General features: G+C 35.8%; 2 protein-coding genes across 3 annotated transcripts in view; both read right to left on the reverse strand.

Annotated features, from left to right (window-relative positions):
- LOC132156020 (protein jagged-1b-like) overlaps nt 1-6,553 on the reverse strand; it is a 59,205-nt gene extending 52,652 nt beyond the window's left edge. Inside the window, exon 1 of the mRNA XM_059564821.1 lies at nt 5,962-6,553. Coding sequence (XP_059420804.1) covers nt 5,962-6,195 — 234 coding nt within the window. The 5' untranslated portion in view covers nt 6,196-6,553. The remainder of the gene's footprint in view (nt 1-5,961) is intronic.
- A 6,066-nt stretch (nt 6,554-12,619) lies between these two features.
- LOC132155644 (U1 small nuclear ribonucleoprotein A-like) lies at nt 12,620-16,536 on the reverse strand. Of its 2 annotated transcripts, none has more exons than XM_059564374.1 (7): nt 16,384-16,536; nt 16,003-16,079; nt 15,752-15,924; nt 15,474-15,635; nt 15,238-15,399; nt 12,945-13,033; nt 12,620-12,822 (listed from the first exon to the last, which is right to left on the reverse strand). In XM_059564374.1, exons 2-7 carry the CDS (start codon nt 16,073-16,075, stop codon nt 12,663-12,665), a joined length of 819 nt encoding a protein of 272 aa, XP_059420357.1. In that variant the 5' UTR covers nt 16,076-16,079; nt 16,384-16,536; the 3' UTR covers nt 12,620-12,662. The 2 variants fall into 2 exon arrangements, with proteins under 2 accessions (XP_059420357.1, XP_059420356.1); XM_059564373.1 differs by having other exon boundaries at nt 16,219-16,530.
- Between the last annotated feature and the right edge of the window lie 4,769 nt (nt 16,537-21,305).

Below are 21,305 nucleotides of genomic sequence, written 5' to 3' on the forward strand. Positions count from 1 at the left end.
AAAATTCAAAAAAGAAAGGTTAAAATATGGAAAACAAACAGGAAAACTGAAGTGACAGAGTGCATGAAGTCATTAAGATGAGAAGCAGCACTTTCAGCCTCCAAAGGTGTTTACAATTTAAATTCTCTCATGATGCTTGTTCATATTCTCCACAGTTGCTGGATTTCTAAAAGAAAAAAAAAATTCACATCTGGATGTTTGCTGGTGCAGGTTAAAATATCAGTGCTGATGTGAGGCCAAAATATAATTGTAAAATGTATAATACACCTTTATAAAGTAAATTACAAGAATATTAATTGTTATAAGTTAACGGAAATGCTTAGTGTCTCTCAACTACCAAATCTGGTAAAAACTTCAGCGCTCCCTGGGGTCAGTGCCAAAGCGGCACCTGTTTCTGAATATTGATTGATATATGTAGACTACTAGTGTAGATATGTAAATAATTTTATAAATACAATTTAATAACATATAGCCTATTTAATAAAATTATACAAATATTATATACAAATAAAACAGATAAGTCATACCCAAGTCACTTTTTATTACATTCAGAAATAATAGGCTTTATAATCTCCCCTCATTCCACAACAAATCCTTTAAATGTAACCATATTCAGGACATAACAAGAATGAAATAATATTATTCTAATGAATAATTATAATTGCAGTAGGGTGGGGGAAAATTGCCTTAAGGACTGTGTAATTTTGTTTCTGTGAAACAAAAGGTAAATGTGTCCAGAAAGAATAGTTATAAAAGTTTTAGTGACAATGAAATAAATTATAAACAAAGTATGAGAAATGTCCAGAGTTTTCATGTTATAAGATTATTAACAAAAATTTTATTTGTACCAAGTTTTTTGCCCCAAAGGTGGTGTAAAATGCCACCATGGGTGGAGTAAAATCCCCCAGTCTGACAACGCAATTTGCTTTATACATTTATAGCAAAACAAGAGTACAGGCAGTTTTAGCTTAAAATTAAAAAATAATATAATCAATAATTAATAATTGCTAAATTATAAAAGCCTATTTGAAAAAATATTGTTAGCTGATCCTGACTAGCTACCTAATGCTAACTTGAGGTCATTTTTAAAATCCAAAATTTTTATTCAACCAACCAATATATTTGCTGGAAAAATAATGATGATAATTTATGATGAGAACAGAGTAACTACAGTAATTAAGCCACACTTTTTTCTTACTGCTGAAAATGAAATCACTTAACCCTTAATCAGTCCTTGGTGTCCAGCTGACCCCACTGAGAGATTCAGATATATATATTTTAGAATGTTTAAATATATATTCACAAAATATGTATCATACAGTTGCAAGGAGAAGTTGAAACAACTAAAAACTGACTTGAAACTGAGGCCCCTATGGACCTCTGCTGAATATATATGGTCATTTCACTTTCTTTCTTCCTTTAACCTGAAGATGGCAATATTCCATTCCTAGCACATGGGTCGATATCTAGAAAACTTTTATATTTAATTTAGGTAATCATTTAAGTGATTTTTCCATTTTAAAAAATCCTACTTGAGGACTGATTAAGGGTTAATGTGAAATCTGTTTTTTCTCAAATACATCACCAGTGTAAGCTTCATGGTGAATACTTCTACATCACTCTTGTCAACAGTCCATAGTAATCAACAAAAATCTTTCTTGACTTTATCTAGTGGTTATTCTGGGGAAAGCAGCCCTATATACTATGATAATATATCTATAAATAAGCCAAAACAAATTAATTTAAAGCAACACTGAAAGTTAAGTTAGGCCCATCTAACGCTCTCATTCGGCACAAATCCAAATGTTTCCATATTCGCATTGTAAGCTGTTTGAGTCTAAACTAGGCTAGGCTTTGTACTTCAAGCGCATTCCAATATCAACGGAAAAAAATCTAAATAACCAAAAATGTTCCACAGTGGACTGGAACTGCACAGATTGTAATGTTTGGCTGCGCTGTTTGCAATATAGCATGCACAAGAGGCACTGGTGCAATCAAACAGCTGAAACAGTCATACAGTAAAAGCATAATTCATAAGACATATTGTATATATATATATATATATATATATATATATATATATATATATAGTGCTTCGAAATATTACATTTTCTTTTCCTTTTAAAAAAATCTATAATGTAATTCCTTTACACTCAATCTTAAACACACTTTTTTTGGAAACAATGGCATGAGGTTTAAAAGATTACTTATAAAATGTATTATATAATCTTAAAGGTTTGGGGATTTTATACGTATTTAATACAATACTATATATATATATATATATATATATATATATATATATATATGTATATATATACACACACAGTATAGAGTATTTATGCTCAAAGAGTATAATAAATAATACTATTTATATTTAGGAAAGTAAATATTATTGTAACATTATATTATTTAGTATATATATATAGATAGACAGATAGATAGACAGATAGACAGATAGATAGATAGATTGATAGATAGATAGATAGATAGATAGATAGATAGATAGATAGATAGATAGATAGATAGATAGATAGATAGATAGATAGATAGATAATTAAAAATAGTTCTAACATTATTTTAAACCCTAAAGATGCTCGCACAAGAAAAAATCCTGGTGTGCATCACACACTCTCTCCCACAAAAAAAAAAAAAACACACACTGATTCTCCTGTGAATTCGACATTCCAAGCCGGGTCAGACAGTAAAACTCAGCGGTGCCTGTCCTCCCCCCGTGACCCCACGTTTAAACAGGACCGCTGAATGGCTGTACTGTCCTCCTATTGTTCCATCATGGCATGTTGTCCCATTCCTGCTCCTAAAACATGGACACATCAAACACTCGGCAGATAGACCACCGGCCATCACTCTCCATCTCTCTTTCTTCCTCTCCCACTGTCCTCTGCCAGGGTCATTCCCAACATACCTGTATTTCAGCGGTCTCTCTTGTGGAGCTGCATCACAGGGCTCATACTGAGACATTAAAACCACACATAGACTCAAGCTGAACTCCTGCCATCCAACATCAGAGACAAAGACATGATGCTATTTAAAGCAAACATAATTTTTGCAAAACATAGGCTATTTACTGTCCATTTTTTAGGGGGAAGCTACATTTTAAAGACATGGACTGACTAACTGATAAAGTACTATTATCTAACTATACAAAAGGTAACCATTATCTGTTTGATTCTCCATACCTGATTTGTGTGTTTACCCAGGAATCATCCTTAATTTCACCTTTTAATATGGAAGGCTGTAGTGTTCAAATGGCTATCCTCCAACTGTTAATGAACAACTGCTACAGTCCACAATCTGAGTGCAAGTCCGTATCCTATAAAGCACTGAAAACACAGCTGGTCAATCTGACACACTTCTGCCCTGATTCTTTAGCCCATGATTTCTGCACACATGCAATATTACTCCAGGGACAACAGATTATTTTCAGCTGGCCCAGTAGTTCCGTACATTACCACAAATATAATCAATAATAAAAGCAGTAATAAAAATATACTGATATTTGCAAGTTAGCAACAATTTTTGCAAGCATCATCAAAAAAATAAAAATAAAAATGTTATCTTTTCGAAAAAAATAAATAAATTATTCTTCAGTAAGGACACATTGCATTTTTTACAAGTGAAAGTAAAGACATTTAAAATATTACAAAAGATTCCTACGTCCCTATTTTGAAGACCATGTAACAGTTATGGCTGCTGAAAATTATATATATACAGTATATATATATATATATACAGTACAGACCAAAAGTTTGAACACACCTTCTCATTCAAAGAGTTTTCTTTATTTTCATGACTATGAAAATTGTAGAGTCACACTGAAGGCTCAAGGGCTATTTGACCAAGAAGGAGAGTGATGGGGTGCTGCGCCAGATGACCTGGCCTCCACAGTCACCGGACCTGAACCCAATCGAGATGGTTTAGGGGTGAGCTGGACCGCAGACTGAAGGCAAAAGGGCCAACAAGTGCTAAGCATCTCTCGGGGAACTCCTTCAAGACTGTTGGAAGACCATTTCAGGTGACTACCTCTTGAAGCTCATCAAGAGAATGCCAAGAGTGTGCAAAGCAGTAATCAAAGCAAAAGGTGGCTACTTTGAAGAACCTAGAACATGACATATTTTCAGTTGTTTCACACTTTTTTGTTATGTGTATATAATTCCACATGTGTTAATTCATAGTTGTGATGCCTTCAGTGTGAATCTACAATTTTCATAGTCATGAAAATAAAGAAAACTCTTTGAATGAGAAGGTGTGTCCAAACTTTTGGTCTGTACTGTATATAATATGTTCACATATTCATGATTGATGAACATAAGATTCATAAGAAAGCGCAGTGCCTGAATAGGTCAAGTGACATCTCAGGCTACTGGGCCATATCGTTGAGTCTTGTTATTTATAGCCAAACTAACAATACAAAGCTGTGGATAATTTCCCTCCTCGTCTCTTTTGACAATAACATAAAATAATTACAAAAGATTTTCCCTGTAGAACCTTCTGCAACATACAGGCTTTCGGTTTTCCAAGAACCATCAAAGCATTCAAAAACCAAAGTTCATGCTGCAAAAACGACAGAACCAAAACACTAGCATTTTTCACATGCCCTCTGTGTCAGGACAGGTATGTTCATCCAGCAAAAACCCGCCAGAACACACATGCACTTTCTGCACTCAAAGGGTTCCCATCCCCAGGATCTGCCCTCCACAGCTGGTGAGGTGTCATCTCCACAAAACCCCAGCAGAGACCTCAAAGCCTGGAACAATAAGTGGCTGGGGTGGGATGTGTAGCATTGGGAGTAGATTCAGCAATGATTTGCCTTGGTTTTAATGCCAAATGGTTTTAAACAGAGCAGCCTTTATCAAACCATAACAGAGATTCATATTTTAAAAATCAAATGATGATATGTGTTCTCTAAATACAGCTAAGCCATTTGAGTGGTACAAATGGATCAGCATAATTAGAGTCACTGAATGTTTTCTGGGAATGCAAACGAAAGCAAAATCAGATGCCTAAAGAGACCCATTTCTCTTTATAAAATCTCCATGGCTGCTACTTTACTGCCTGATGTAAACATAATGAAATTACAAATAACCCTTGCTCTAAACAGAAAAACACTGTCATTTATACTGGAGCAAAATGATGCTTTCTTGTACAAATAAGCCAGGGCACCAAATATGCTGAGCCTGTTTTTCATTTCTCCAGTTTCAGAGTTAATAGTCTTAAAGCTATGCGATAACAAACTGGCGTGTGCGTCAGATATATTGTTATATATGAAGCAAAGCTGACATGAGACTTTAATATCTGCGTGAAAAACCAGGCAACACGCCCCAAAGGGCGACAAGTGCAGCGCGCAACAAAGAAAGAAGGAACAACAGGTGGATGGTCTCTCATCCACAAAGGTGTAAAACGGAATTATGGGGGTTCCACACCACCTCATTCAGGGTTAAACCTCCTAAATAACGATGCAGAAGCAGGAGAGTGTGTTTAAAGTATCCATTGGCTTTTAATATAATATCAAGAATCGCAAATGTTTACAAATTACTTGGAATTTGCTAAATGTGTTCGCTGGAGAACAACCATAGCAACATCAAAGCGGACGCCGTCTGTATCGGACGATATATTAACAAAAACAAAATGAATGTCATTATAACGTTACTTGCCACGCCACTACACGAATGTATCTCAAAAATCCTCCAGATTTGTTTAATAAGTTTACGCTTAGTGTTTGTTTGCGCGAGATGAACCCCAACTGACAGCGCCCAGAAAAACGACTGACAGAAATTGTTCAAAAAAGTTCAGCCGCATGAAAGCCGCTTAATGATTCGCACACTGGTGCAAACCACTCGTAAACAGCTCTAAAGTAAGAACAACACTTACCACCGAGAGAAAACAACCGTGGAAAGAAAGTCAAAGCGGGCTGAAAACAGCGCATGATCGGCGACTTACCTGCGGGTGCAGAGCGAGCGCGAGCGCGAGCTTGAAGATCGCGCTCCAGTGAGGTCCGCGCTTTACATCCCTTATCATCCCCCTTCCAGCACTCTTCCTGACCGTACTCGATCTCTCCCAGGAGTGCCAACTCTTTCGGTCTCTATCCATTCTCATTGGAGACATTTTCGCACTTGTTCTGTGCGTACGGAACAGCCTTTCCCCGTTTGGTGACGCTTTCTTTACACTGTCCATGAGTCCATCATGAAGACACAGCGTGAAAACGAGCAAAGTCAATGTGGCACACGTAAATGATAAAACCACTGAGATCTTTCCACACTCCGAGTCCAAGGTGTTTCCTCCTCCTCTAGCTCTTCCTCCTTCCACCTGCTACTCTAAAGAAGCTTTGAATGTTCGACCTGCTGACCTGACTTGAGCTTTTATCCCATTGACTTTCCCACTCTCTAAAAGCAGCTCTTTTCTCTCATCTCTTTACCGATGTCCTCCCAAAGCAAAACGTTTCAAACGGCGAGTGATGAGAGCGAGACCGCGCATCCCCGTGGGACGCACCAGCAGTGAAGTTGTCGGTAGAGGGTGTGTCCTCCGCCTGGGAATATCCGTCACCTGTCTCTAACTTGAAAATAATATAGATATGTTTCCCATCTACTTAAGTTTGTAACAGACAAATATGACTCTATCATTCATGGAAGGTCAGGGGTGCTGCTGTTAACCCAAATTATACTAATAGAAAACGATTAAAAATCAGTGTCTGAATTTATTGTGATAATCAAGTCACCATCCATTTCAAATATTAGCTAGCCTATATCCAAAAATGAGTCAATAATAAATGAAATAAAACTGCAAATAAAACTGGAAACAGATACATGTATCACAAATAGATAAACATAACAACAACTCTAAAAACACATGACAAAGTGAGTGTCAAAGTCCAGGAGAAATACACAATTCTGACCGTTTTACAATTTTCCTCTTAGATGATGGTAAGATCTGCAGGTACAAAAAAGCAGCCCTGTTTGGCAGGGCTTAACAGCTCTAAAGTAAGACTAAATGATGATTATGATGATGATTTCCCTGAAAAACAAAGCTTTTTTTATTTAATTTAATTTATTTTATTTTCAAGTTACTGCAAGGTAATCTGAAATGTGGAAGTCATATGACGTTAAATTTCTTGGATGAACATTCTATTTTGGAATGTTATGCTTTTATTAAGCCATGCCATGTTCACTATTAACTGTTGTAAATTCTTCCTCAAATTTCTATGCAATGCTAACAGTGAAAATTATGCCAAAGAGTGTTGAAGATTTCACTGTGATGTAATAAACATTTTAAAATATTTGACTCTCAAGAGTGTGAGAAGTTTACATTTTTCCAAACTGTAATGCAGTGACCTTTAGTAAAATCACATTCTAAAGGTGAAGAAATTGCTTACAATTTAGATTTCTATTCATCTGAGAATTTGATTTTAAAATATGTACAAATTTGTTAAACCAAATAGATTGTCATAATATGTGATAAATATATTATTTGGTTGAAAGTGCATTTTTAGTTTCAGTTGACTATAGAAATTAGATTTTAGTCACACTGTTTTTTTTTTCAGTTGAGAAAAAGTAAACCGATTAATTGTAAAAAGTTGAAGCAATTGTTGTAATTTTATCCAGCAAAACTTTGATGTTGTTGTTGTTATTCAGTGGATGTTTAATATCTCAGCTAGCAGGGATCTTTCTCAGAACTTTGCCTATTCTGGCAAGATTCTCTCTAAGTTCAAAGTTGTTGTCAAATCATTAGCATACAAATTTCATTAATACATTATTAATTTAAAGTTGTTCCCTTACGAAAGGAAAATATATTTACCAATATATTTCTTAAAAAATATTGTGATATATTGTAATATATTATTTTCCCTTTTTATTTTCTAATAAATTATATATTTGAATACATTGAATAATATATTGATGATACATATATTATATAATATATTTCAAAATATACAAATGATTGCCGCTTTCAATATATTGCAAAATATTGGAAAAAAGAAATATTAAATCCCATATATAAGAATATATGCCTAATATATTACATGATATTTTCCAATATACTGCAATATATTTTTGTTTCATAAGGGTTTTTATATTTCTGAACCGGTTAAGTGGATGTTTGCCTTTTCTGAAGGTTATAGTGGGTTCAGAACATTCCAAGAACATTCAAAAGTAACATTCCTACCAATATTGTTTGGAAATCGAATCTTCCCGTAAACAAGGATAAAGTTTTTAAAACATAAAAAAAAAATGGATTTTTCCATTTTATAATACTTTAATGGGAACATTAGCAAAATGTTCTTAGAACATATTTTGTTTGCTGGAATGTAGATAGAAAGCTTGTGTGGATACATCAAATTAAACAGTTCTTTCATTTCACATGCATTACCGGAAGTCAGAGAATAATTATAAATTATGTAAAAAATGGTGATTTCCAAACTGGATAAACTGATGCAGTTCAGCTCCCTGTATTACTGTATAACATGGTCTTTATGCATACATATGATGCATAAAGGTTAATTAATCTCAACAGCCTAACACCCCATCTTTTTTTAAACAATTACAGTTTATAAATGACAGAGAAAGACCCATTATCTGCCATGCCACAAACAAGATCACTCCGATTCTATGCCAGTCTTTTTTATGAAGTCATAGTACACAGTTATCATTTGTAACAAATAAATTGTGAAACTACGCTATCCCATAATGCATTGGTCTGGAAATTCTCAGTAAGGCTTCTTTTCATGTGTACTCCCATGGCAGCTTCACTTAATCTCTGAGCATGATCAAAGTGCTGCGGCACTAATTAAAAGCCCCGTCAGAGGCCAGACAATATACAGACAGAGGCTGTTCCATTCAATACTCATGCACATTTACATTACCTCCGGCTTGTTATCACATCATAGGCCAAAAGTGGAAGTGGCATGCTTTCTGACCTAATCATCATGTCATTGGGTGAGGAGGACAAAGCAATAAACCTGCTCGAACTAGAGGTTTGGATGCCAAATACTGTTTTTGGAGCACTATTGCATCCAAAATGTCCACGGATGTTTGAACATTTAAAAAAAGATGGAATATTTTTGTGTTTACAGTAAGATTTGTTATTGAGGACCACACACATCGAGGGTGTACTGTCTACAGTTCATTCAAAAAAAGGAACCAGTTTAATTTCTGGAGTAGGCTACTTTTAGCCTATAAAAATAACAACTAGTGTGTAGTCTGTTTTGTTTACAGACCCCGGTTTTATAGGGGTTTTGACCACTTTTCAGCTGACCAGGCATAATTTTAAATCAGGTCCGCCTATAAACCGGACATCTGGAAATTAAACGCATAGCCTGCATATCGGCATCACTTCGCAGCTCTCCATAAAGGGGACCAGTGAACTTTCCACTGTGGATAGGCAATGGAGGCAGTTACTACAACACAAAGCATCCGCTTTATGCTGAAAATATAAAGAGCCATTTAATTGACACGATCCCGTTTCCTCCCCCATTCGCGACGGAATGGACTAGTTGCTGACGGGCACATCCCTGAAAACCGGTTATTTCCCAGAGTAGAGTGACCCGTGGTCAGAACAGTGGGCTCTTAAAGTCCGGCTGCGATTAGCATAGAGTGGCGCTGACCTCGAATTTTAATCGCTCTCGCGATATATTGCTACTCTGACTCTAAAGCCACGCGGAGAGAGCTGTTCAGAGATCATGGCATCGTTTATGTATCCGTTCGAATTTTCAGCTGTTGGCGGGAATTACCTGTACAGCCGTGTTCTGACGAGGTATTTTTTCGTCAGTAAGTTACTTCATTAAATTACGGCATAGACAAACTACCAGCAGTGACAGATACTCTTTTGAGGGCTCCTTAAAGAATAAAACTTATTAATATTTGTCCAGTCTGCTACGTGAGTGACATTCCCTTAACAAACGTTTCAATTAAAAACAAAGATGACAGCCTTTATATTGCGCATCTCCTAAGGCAGAGAACCAATCCGCCCCTGAGAAGAATGAGAACAGCTAGACTACAAACCTTACAAGCAACCGTACAACCGTAAACACAACAGTAAATGTCTCCATCTGCTGGACTCCTTGGAGAGCCAGTCCCTCTGAGCAATTAGAGTCTAATTAATCACTAATTATTAGACCATCCTCATATTTGCTCATAATTTGGAACGGATATAAAGTAATACAAGATAAACAAAGAATAAACTAAACCTACACAGTTTATAGTCACCGATTTCTAGGCTCAAACCCATAACAGCCCATTTTGGAGGTAGATGTGCAGGCGTAGGACAAGGCACAGTGTAGTTTTCTCGAACCAGCCAACCTGTTGCTCGGTCGGATGATCAGCGTGGGGACAGCTGTTTCCCACACACTGCTGGCATAAGAAGTGTCTGTTCTGGGACTCAAAGGGGCAGTGTTGGTAGACAGGCATGATGCCAATTGCACGACACACACACACACATACACAGCACCAGCAGCAGTTAAGGTCAGGTTTTTCTCAAGGCAAAACAGTGGAGTGTGCAGAGGCTTGGGAAAACTGCAGAAGAATGCAAGTTGTACACAGAAAAACACTGATCTAGTCATTTAGGTCACAACACAAGGCCGACTCTTTTTTACAGCTGACAGTCCAGAGTCACTCAAATTTAATGAAAGGGTAAATGACCTCTTATACAATACTAACAAAGACTTGCAGGACATGAGAGGCTCATTTACCTTCCACAGAAATCACTTGAGATTAAAGCGAGTGAATGTGTGAGCTCAAATGGCAGGATGATCCGTTTATGATGAGTTTTTGAATGCATTGCCATAAAACATCCTTTAATTCTGAGTTTCCCAAACTGGGGTTCACAAGTTTATGAAAACCTAATAATAAATTAAATAAAAATGTAAGTTTAAAATAAATCGTAACATTTGAAATCAAAATAGAACTTATTTTTATTGAAATATTTTGTTTACCTGCGTGTCATGTGAGCATTACCGTAACCCAGAGAACTGTAAAATAATCTATTTAATTAGTGAAATCTATAAATATATCTTAAGTAAATATTTTGTCATGGCAGTGTGACTGACGAAAAATGTTTGGGAATCCCTGATATAACTCATTCCATCTGGACAGAATTCATTGTATTACAAAGCAAAATGTTTTTCATTCACTTTTAATTTTGGGGTTATACAGTTGAGTTTGAGTAACAGGCAAACATGTTGGAAGAACTAAATTCCTTAGTAACCAGAATTAAGACCTGAAGCATCACCTACAAAGAGTGCCACAAACACTTATGTAGACATGATTGAGGCTGCTTATGCTTTAAGGATTTTTGAGTGTTTGATGTCAAAGGAATGATCGTCCCCACATCTCCCTGACCAAATGCCGGTTTAGATGTAGACGGTCACGGAGATGAGAGGAGAAGATCCCTGGAGCTTGCTGGCTTCTACTTCAAAAGGATGAGTGACAGACAAGGCCAAGTAACAAGGACTGGTGCTGGTCCCATGTGGTCCCACACTAAAGAATGACAGGCTCATGGCTGACATCCTTCTGAACTATATGGTGAAGTTTCAAGGGAAATCTTGACTGCTGTTAGGATGAGCTGAATTACTTCTAAAAGCTTGTGAACAAGAACAACTGTCATGAAAACGTAGACTGAAACAGTAAATTGTTGTCAAGAAATAGAAACTGATGCGGCCTGATGTGATTCATATATTTCTTTTTTTTGATTCTCCCTACGGATGTATTTTTTTGTTGTTGTTAAAAATAATAATAAAGTTTAAAAGTTGTCTATTTTAATACTTTTTAAACCATTCATGTGATGGCATTAATCCAGTCTTCAGTATCACTTGATCTTTCATAAATCATTCTAATATGCCAATTTGGCCCTCAGTTATTATCAATGGCTCTTATTGTCAGTTTAATTTTTTTTTTGCTGCTTAATATTTTTGTGGAAACAGTGATGCATTGTTTTCATGATTCAGCATTCATTGGAAATGTTTTTGTAAAATTATAAAATGTCTTCACTGGCAATTCCAACGCATCACATCAATGCAACTTTTCTGTATAAAAGTATTTTTAAAATAGAAGTTATTTTAATGTCTTGGCAAACATAAGAGACTTTCAAAAATATATAATGAATGTGTTCCATAAAAGCCAATAATTGTGTGGCTCTACTCTAGCTGCATGTGAGCAGCCCACTACTCAAATAGAACACGAAGAACAAATCTCAAACCCCATGTGAAGGGAAAAAATTAGCAGAAAGCAACATGTAAAATATTGTGATTTAATCAAAACAAAGCTCCAGGTACAATGTCTGGGAACCAGACTCTGGGTGCAATGCTTCTGAAGACTTAACTGGTATTAGAAAAAAAATAATAAAACAACCTGCATACTTACAAACTCACCAAAGCCACCCATCTCAGGAAAGGGAATAAAAGTGGAGAAGGGGGAGGGGGTAAACCTTTCCATTCAATCCTTACCTGGCATTGTGCAATACAAATCTAACGGGCACAGCTAGGCAAGTCACATCAAATAAAAATGTACATGTCCCCTTTGGACTTTTTCTTTTGGATGGCGTGTGTGTAATCTATTCACAGCCATTAAACCGGCCTGCATTTAGAATCCACTTGGAACAGTTTAGGCTGTGTATAACTGTCATTTATCATAGAAGCTGCATGTACACAAGTGTTATTTCTTTGCAAATGAGATTTTCATTGCATTGCTCTGTGTGATCTTAAAGCCTTGCAAAGCTTCTCTGGCTGCACCCGCCTGCACCTCATTATCAAACTCCACAAAGGCGATGTCGTGGCGACCAGGGACGAGACGGACTTCTTTGAATCCAGGAAACCTATGAGAAGAATGCAGCTTCATAATCGGCAAAAGATGATCAAATATTTTAAAATGACTTTACCAGCACCCCACAGAACACGGTTCAATAGCATTTCTGAACCAAAACAAACAAACACTCACTGGTTGAACAGCATAGACAGCATGAGCTCGTTCGTCTCCTCGGGGAGATTGGTGAGAAACAGGATGTGGTTGGGAGGGTTTTCTGACACCTACAGACAAAATGTTAATCAAAGTGGTGCACTGAAATTTCTGCAAACTACAATATTCAATCAAATAAATGGTGTGTTTTATTTACTAATATGAAAAAAAGCCTGCACTTTCAAATTCAAACAAATGTTTAGATGCTCTACCGTACCAATCAGATCTACTTTGTGTGAAAAACATAAAAATAAGTTATTACAGCAGCAAATTACAGTAAGTTTAAATGTTAACAAATAAATCATACATCTTATATATATATATATATATATATATATATATATATATATATTTTTAAAAAGCCCGCGCTCAGCTGTTAATTCATCATAGGTAAGTTACAATGGCAATGCCATGAAATGAGTTTTTTAAATGTTGGTCATGAACTGTCATTAGGCCTGCATTTAAGTGCAAATTAATGGCAGGTTAATCTGCAGCTTGTTTTGCATTTTTAAAACACAGAAAAGTATAGAACATCGATTGACACACAACGTCACATCACACACCTGCAGCGCTTTTATGAAAAAAAAAAAAAAAAACAGGAGAAAACCATATACGTTAAAAGAAATAAATAGGCCTATACACAATATATTCCACTTAAATAAATCATTAACTGATTAACGAAGAGTAAGGAAAAAAAAATAATGTTTCGGTTCACTTTGATATGATCCAATGTTCACAAAGTTTTCTTTATTATGCAAAAGCTTTACAGTTTTGATTCTCCGCTGTGGATGCACCTGTATGCAGGTTTCACACGGATTACATAATCGGAGAATATTTGTTTTCTATTTGAATTGGTTCATTTAAACATTTCACTCCCTATAGATACATTTTTTATGTCTGTAATAAGGCAAGAATTTCACAGACCAAGACAGCAGAAATCACATTCTGTTTTCTTTATTTATTTTAAAAATGTGCAACATTTTGTTGTTATTCTGAGTGCACACTGATAAGTCAACTGATATTTTTCATTTTTCAAATATCGGCATCGGCCAATACGTTTTCTGCTTTTATTTTGACGTTGCTGAGAGCGCCAGCACCTGAGTGCACACAGTGCTCACACTCTTGTTTGTCGTCATTGTTAACAGTTCTGTCTAACACAGATAGAACTCTATCTAATAATCAGATTAAACGGTTAAAGAAATTAATTTATACAGAAATTATGACGATTGCTTTTATTTTAGGCCTATTAGTGATAGAAAGGCAAACATTATAATAATTTCTTGTTTGCCGTCAGCATTATGCAAATGCACATTTATATAATTTAAACAAATCTTTGAATGACTAATGAACATTTAAAAAACATTGCAAACTTAGTCAAATCCAGCTGTGAGATCTTGTGAAGTGTGCATTTTTATCCAGCATGATCGCATGTTCTCTGTGTGACAATGGGCCGTGTGAACAATGCTTTACACTTAAAACTCCTGCTGCGCTTTATGCATTTGCTCACTGTATGTAAAATGAGTGTTACCCTTCCTTTAATTGAAAAATCTGATTCCCAATGCACACAAACTTCCCAGACTACTGAGTGCCCTGTTGCTTACAATGTGTACTTTCCTTTGAATTATATTTTTATTAAATATTTATTTGTGAAAAATATGGTCATCTAAAGTATAAGCATGTTTCTTTTACACATTTATTTTTTTAATCCATTGGCAAATGATTTCAAATTTCTTAAATATTAATAATAATTATAATAAAAATTATATCTGTTTTATATAGGACCCCCTGCTTTCCAAAATATCGGCAGTCAAAAAAAAAAAAAAAAAAAAAAAAAAAACATATCGTTCGACCACTAATGTGCATGTGTCGGGCTCGTCTGTCTGCGCTCATACACAGTTGAGTATACTTTGAAAGCTTTTGTTGCCGTTTTTGTATGCTTTGTTTAGCGCAAGTAAAACATCTAGGCTATAATTCGTTTGCCATTTTTTGCACAATAAAATCTTTACGGTTTAAATAGTGTTCACTGAACTGTTTTGACTTTAATTTGTATTGTGATCAGGAACAACTTCATTATTAAGCATGCATTGCACTGGGCGACAGAGTGTGATTGATTAGGATGTATTTTGTGGGTGCAGGGGTTGGGGTTATGAAAATCATGATGCCGGCTCAACATCGTGATATCTGTCAACAATCGGGGATGGTCGACGGCATCGTCTATTGACCCAATCATACTACATAAACTAAATCTAGTCTCCATTCCAGTTTTATTACATACCTGCTGTGGCATCTGGCCGGGCATTTGTCCTGGCATCATCTGACCTGGAGGCATCTGCCCAGGTGCCATACCAGGAGGCGGCATCATGCCATGGGGAGGCATGTAGGGAGGCTGACCAGGCATTGACATCATACGAGGGGCTTGGCTCAGGGGTGGCATTCCCTGTAAATGACCAATAAATAAATCAGATCCATTACTGCTTGAAAATAGACCACAATGGAGTCTAACATACTAACAGGCATGGCTGCAGGTACTCCGGCCATGGCAGCAGAAGCCTTTTTCCCAGCACCTGCTTCAGGGGCTTTAGGCTTTTTCTTCTCTTTCTTACGGTCTCGCTCCACATATGTGCCCTTCATTTTTGCAATGATATCAGAGTCCTGCTTTGCATACTGAATACGCTGTGAATAGATTTTCAGAGCATTTTAGTTCAGATCACACATTTCTTGGCTTAAAAACATCAATTTAAAAGTATTAGTATTAGGACTGTGTATATATAAATCATCACAGATCTTACCATAGGTTTATCATAAAAGGGAAAGCCTTGCATAGAGCGGAGTGCGCTGGAAGCACTGTTGATCTCCTTGAAGATCACGAAGGCCTGCCCCCTCATCTTCAGTGAAGGAGAGACAAGGATGTCCAAAATTTGTCCAAACTGGGAGAATATAGCATACAACGACTTCTTCAGTTCTAATGAAAGAAGAGGGAAAAAAGTTTGCAGCATGAACACCACAAAAATCGTTTGATTCAAACCAAACAGAACCATACCATCTTTTTTGATCTTTTCATTCAAGTTGTTGATGTAAATAGTGTGATTTAACCGCATCTCCTGGTTCGTCATGACTCTGGAAAGAAAAACACCGATATTAATCCCAACTTGCATAATAATAATAATAACAATAATAAAACTCTTATAGTGCACATGGCAGAAACAATCTGTTAACATAAACGTCTTGGAGAAGAAAGAAATACGTTTGTTTTTACATTAAATTGCGCTTTAAATCCGTGAATGAGTGACCTGGCGCGTTGTTTCAAACGGGAGCTAACGTTATTGAGTTCGCTTGTCAATTAATTTAATCACTAATTACAATTTTACTATTCGGAGAAATTTACTATTGATCAAATAACCAAAAACAAACATTTACTCACAACCATTAAGCGAGCTTCAGCTAACCACACAGTTAAATAAGAAACCAGAACACAAAAAGAACGTGCAACTTCTGCCTGAAAACCGTCCTATTTAATAATTCGATCGGACGGACAGCAGCTGGTCTCCCGGCGAACCTGCCGATTGGTTGTCTGTACCGCGCACGCGAGTACCAAAGCTCTTTCTCATTGGCTATTGTAGAGAAGAGCGGGATTGGTGCGTTGGTCGTGTTACACTGTTTTCTGTCCGACTGTCACGTCGTTGAATGGGTAATATATAAATTCTTATCCCTGTGGCAAATTTATATTTTCACAAACAGAGATTTCGTAAGAAAAAAAAATACTTATAGATTTCTTATGTGAAGTAGAACATTTAACCAAATCACTAAGATTAATTAATAACAAAAAATGTCTTTATTTATTTTGAGGAAATATGATGAGATCTTTCATGTACAGTAATTAATACTTGGTTTGATGCATTTTTGTGCCTTTTTATTATCATCATTATTATTATTTATTCATTTCATCCTTTTTCTTTACTTGTTATGTTCCTGTTTCTTTTCCCCCTCTCTTCTCTTCCATTAGTTCAGACTTTGGATGCATTTATTATACATTTTATGTAATGAATGCTATGTTGTATCTCTTTAATGGCATCTTTGAATTTGCAATATATATATATATATATATATATATATATATATATATATACTGTATATATACTGTATATATACTGTATATATATATATATATATATATATATATATATATATATAAACTGTATATATACTGTATATATACTGTATATATATATATATATATATCGCACAAAATATTTTATGCCCTTTTGATTTGATTAAAAATATATATATATCGCCATCAATACATTTGAAAATATTATTATCTTTGATGTGCTTTTGCATTATGCCTCTCACAACCATGGGAGTACATGGCCTTAATTATTTAGTCTTCCCTAAATAGAAAACACTACCTAGACTTTAGCTGCACGTTACTAGTAAAATAACTTTTACTTAACTTTTCTAAGGGTTCGTGTAACTTTGCGAATGCTTATATCATTAGTAAGTGCATTCCTTAAATCATTGTTTTGGTGGCGTTTTAATGGACCTTACATTGTAACGTTCATTTACACATCTGTGTCACCATGTCATGTAAATCACAATACTCTTGCATGCTGTCAATTGATTTTCACTTATTTCTTTCATTGACTCCACAGAGTGAAATCTGTTAAAGCAGCATGTCAGTGGAGGATTTTGGAGCACCCCCTCCACCTCCACCACTGGCTCGCTCAGTGTCCAGCAAGAAGAAGCTTTATCAGGCTTCAGCAGAGGGAAGGGGACCATGAAGAGCCAGAATTATTCTAGGACAGAGAGAAAGCAGGTGAGTACAAACCACAATTTTATACCTGGAAGACATTATTTATTTATTAATTTTGTACAGTCACAATTTCATAATTTTGCAACATTTCTCCATGAAGTTTTAGGAAGGATCTGCAGTGATTGCTGTTCAATAAATATGTGCCTTCACTTATTTAAGATGGTCCACAGTAAGTTTCTGTGTAAATACTTAACAGTTGATGTTGATATTTTAGAGAGCAGGGTGTCTGATATACACAGTTGTGGTCAAATGTTTGCATGCAGAATCTGCAAAAAAAAGGTTTTTCCAAAATAAAACGGGATAACATGAATTTTGTATGGGAAAATGTCAATCAATTATTCCTTACATATTTAATTTTAAAATTCTATTTTACCACAGTGTTTTCTTGGATCACCGTTGTCTAAAACATTATTATTATGATTATTATTATTATTGTTGTTGTTGTTGTTCTGGCTTCTTTTTGTTTTATTCACTGTTTTCTGAATTAACTATTTTTAATTGAATTTTATTTTAGTTCTAGACCTCTCAACTGTCAACTATGTTTGCAAGTGCGAACATAATAAAATAAAACATGCTATAAAGACACATATTCATAGTCATGTGCATACTACACTGTTTAATGAATGACATCTCTTCAGACAGATTGTAGTTGTGTTCCTGACAGCTCTGGCACAGATATGACGAGGATTTTAATCATGAGTCCTGTCTACACAATCTCAATAAGTTGAAAGTTATGTCTCAAAGTTACATGATGAAACAATACTTCAGTCGAACAATATCTGTCTATATCCAGGTATATTATTAGGCTTAAGAGAGGGGTGTGCGGACATTCTTTTCTTAAAGAGGTGTTAGTTCTGTCTAAGCAGAGGAAGAGTCTGTGTTACCAGCTGTGGAAGTTTGAGCTGGTAACACACAGCAACAGTCAACTTTCAGGAGCTGGTTGCACGCCTGTGTGTTCAGTCCTCGTCCACTAGGTGTCCTTATAGTTTAACTGTTTCTAAATGTGCGAAATACTATGATATAGTTACGTTCTGAAAACCTAAGAGACTGATGCAGCACTGGTTGTGGTTCAAAGCCTTCTGTTTTGTAATTGTGGTGTCTGCTAGCACTCGAGTTTGTTCGACAATTTAAATGGTTTTGACTGTTGTATTTAACAGCATTTAGATAGTTAACTGTGTTGTTGACGTGAACCGGTATGAGGTAATCCTCGAGACTAATCTGAACATTCGGTTCGGTTCAGGGCAAACAAACGGGGCGGAGGATGTAAGACAGATGTTTACTGATGATCCTCAGCAATAGAACAAAGTGTTCAGCTGTTCTGATGTCATCCAGCGGTTTCAGAACCCTTCTGTTGTGCAATTTGAGGAAGAGCTTCTCTCCACACAGGGAAAACTAGTGGGGGGCGGGGTTTCGCCCAACGTAGCAAGGTTTTTTTTTTTAATAAATAAAAAGAAGACAAGTAGATAGTACAGTAAAAGTAAAAGAATAGGTAATGCTAGTGTTAGAGGCTCATTTTTAAATAAAACAAATCAATAGAACACAAAAAGGATAGATAAAGCTTGTGTTAGAATGTCATTATTATAATAAGAAAATAAGTAGAAAGAATAGAGAATGCTTTTTAAATAAAACAAGTAATTAGAATAGAAATAGAATAGAGAGTGCTAGAGTTAGAGGGTCATATTAAGTTGAAAAAGATGAATAAGCCATTTCTTGAAAATGATTGAGGTGGGCAGGTCATTCCACCAGGAGGGAGCAGTTCATGTAAAAGTCCATGAAAGTTTATCACATGTTGGATGGATGCAAAATGTTTCAGGCATTTTAGTCACATGTATTTTATGCAATATTTCAAAACTTTAGCCCAGTTGGGAAAATCAATCTCATGGCAAGTTTAAAAGTAGCCCTATTCTGTGGAAAAACACGGACTTGGCAACCCTGTGTCCAAAAACAGCAGCAGGAGTCAGATTTGACTGATCCCAGGTCAAGAATAAGGAGAAATGGTTGACAAGACCAAGCTGGAGTATTTGCTGCTTAACAGATCCTGAGCTCATTGACAAATATCTTATCTTGCAAGATGTGCTACCTTTACACAGAGTGCGTGTGATCGCGAAATCAAAAGTGACGTACTGAGAGCGGCTCCCTGATGCACCCAAATTTTAAATATTAGAATGTTTAAACAAAAAATCGCAGGAGTGAAACATGTTGCGGGAGCAGGCGGCAATGGTGAGAAATTCAGTGGGAGCGGGACTAAGAAACCAGCAGAAATCCCAGACATTTCGAAAGATTAAGAAATCCCGGCTTGCATTCTGTCAATTTGTCCTACCTTGACACATTTTATTTATTTTTTTAGGTCCAAAATAGGACATATGGTCACCCTAGGAAATCATCACCTGACAGGAATACAATATTAACCATGATAAAGTGAGAAATATCATTGTAATCCCAATCATTTCCAAAACTGGCTCCTCACTCATAAGAATGTTTTATTCTATTTATTTATTGGGGATTTTTTTTTAAAGAGGTATCTTATGCTTACCAAGGCTGCATTTATTTTATTTAAAGAAATACAATGTACGTAGTAGGCCTATTACAGGTTAGTGACTGCTTTGTTTATTAATATCTTTTAAAGGGGTCATATGATGCTGCTAAAAAATAACATATTTGGTGTAATGCAATTTGTTTATGCGGTTTCAAGTTAAAAAATCACATTATTTTCCACATTACATTATTATGTACATTATTGTTTCTCAATACTACTACGAGAATGAAAGGTACGCCTTCTTTCTTGTGTAAACATCTGGGCGGTGTTATGCAAATATTTCCACATAGTGACATAGATATGTGGAGGCGTATTCTTTTATAAAGAATATCTCTTTGGATTTGAGACTTCAGTCTTTGCAACTTTACAGATCTTCTTCATGCACCAAGGGTTTGTAACACTCCAAAGAGAAAGGAAAAATGTAAATTGCATCATAAGACCCCTTTAAAATAGATTTTTTTTGTTTTGTTTGTGCGTGTTGTCAAAGCTGAATTTTGAGCAGCCTTTACTCCAGTCTTCAGTGTCACGTTCCTTCAGAACATTTTTGTGAAAGAGATTTAACTGAACCCAAACAGCATGATATAGTGTTTTGAAATTAATTTCTTTAAGTAATGGAGAGTCAGGAAGTGAAAAGGAGAAACACAGAATAATAGTTCCAGTTTATTGGATTATATTATTGGCTTTCAAGACAGCGATTCAAGGTGATGTAAGTACAGGTGCTCAGCATGTCAGCGGTTATCTCAAATTTATCAAATGGGTTGAGACAACTCAAAAAGGCATCACACCATCCAGTTCTCTTTCCAATATAAAACATGTATTTCAACACTTATTTCAACATTTTGTATGACACACAATACTTTGTATAATCTGTAAACAATGACGTGGATCTCCAAAAGAATGTATGAGACATTTTGTTCACCAGTCAGATGGGGAAATAATGACAGTTGGAATGCAGTGTTGGAATGTTGACAGATACACCAACAGACAGTGTGCAGGT

Source organism: Carassius carassius, chromosome 13, assembly GCF_963082965.1.
Source record: "Carassius carassius chromosome 13, fCarCar2.1, whole genome shotgun sequence".
Lineage (NCBI taxonomy): Eukaryota > Metazoa > Chordata > Actinopteri > Cypriniformes > Cyprinidae > Carassius > Carassius carassius.

What these genes read in the sequence shown, in the direction of transcription:
- LOC132155644 (XM_059564374.1), bottom strand. Translation starts at nt 16,075, where the DNA reads ATGACGAACCAGGAGATGCGGTTAAATCACACTATTTACATCAACAAC. An exon ending in TGAAAAGATCAAAAAAGATG is followed by an intron (nt 15,925 to 16,002) that starts GTATGGTTCTGT and finishes TTCTTTCATTAG; the next exon opens with AACTGAAGAAGTCGTTGTAT. An exon ending in CCGGCCAGATGCCACAGCAG is followed by an intron (nt 13,034 to 15,237) that starts GTATGTAATAAA and finishes TTTTGTCTGTAG; the next exon opens with GTGTCAGAAAACCCTCCCAA.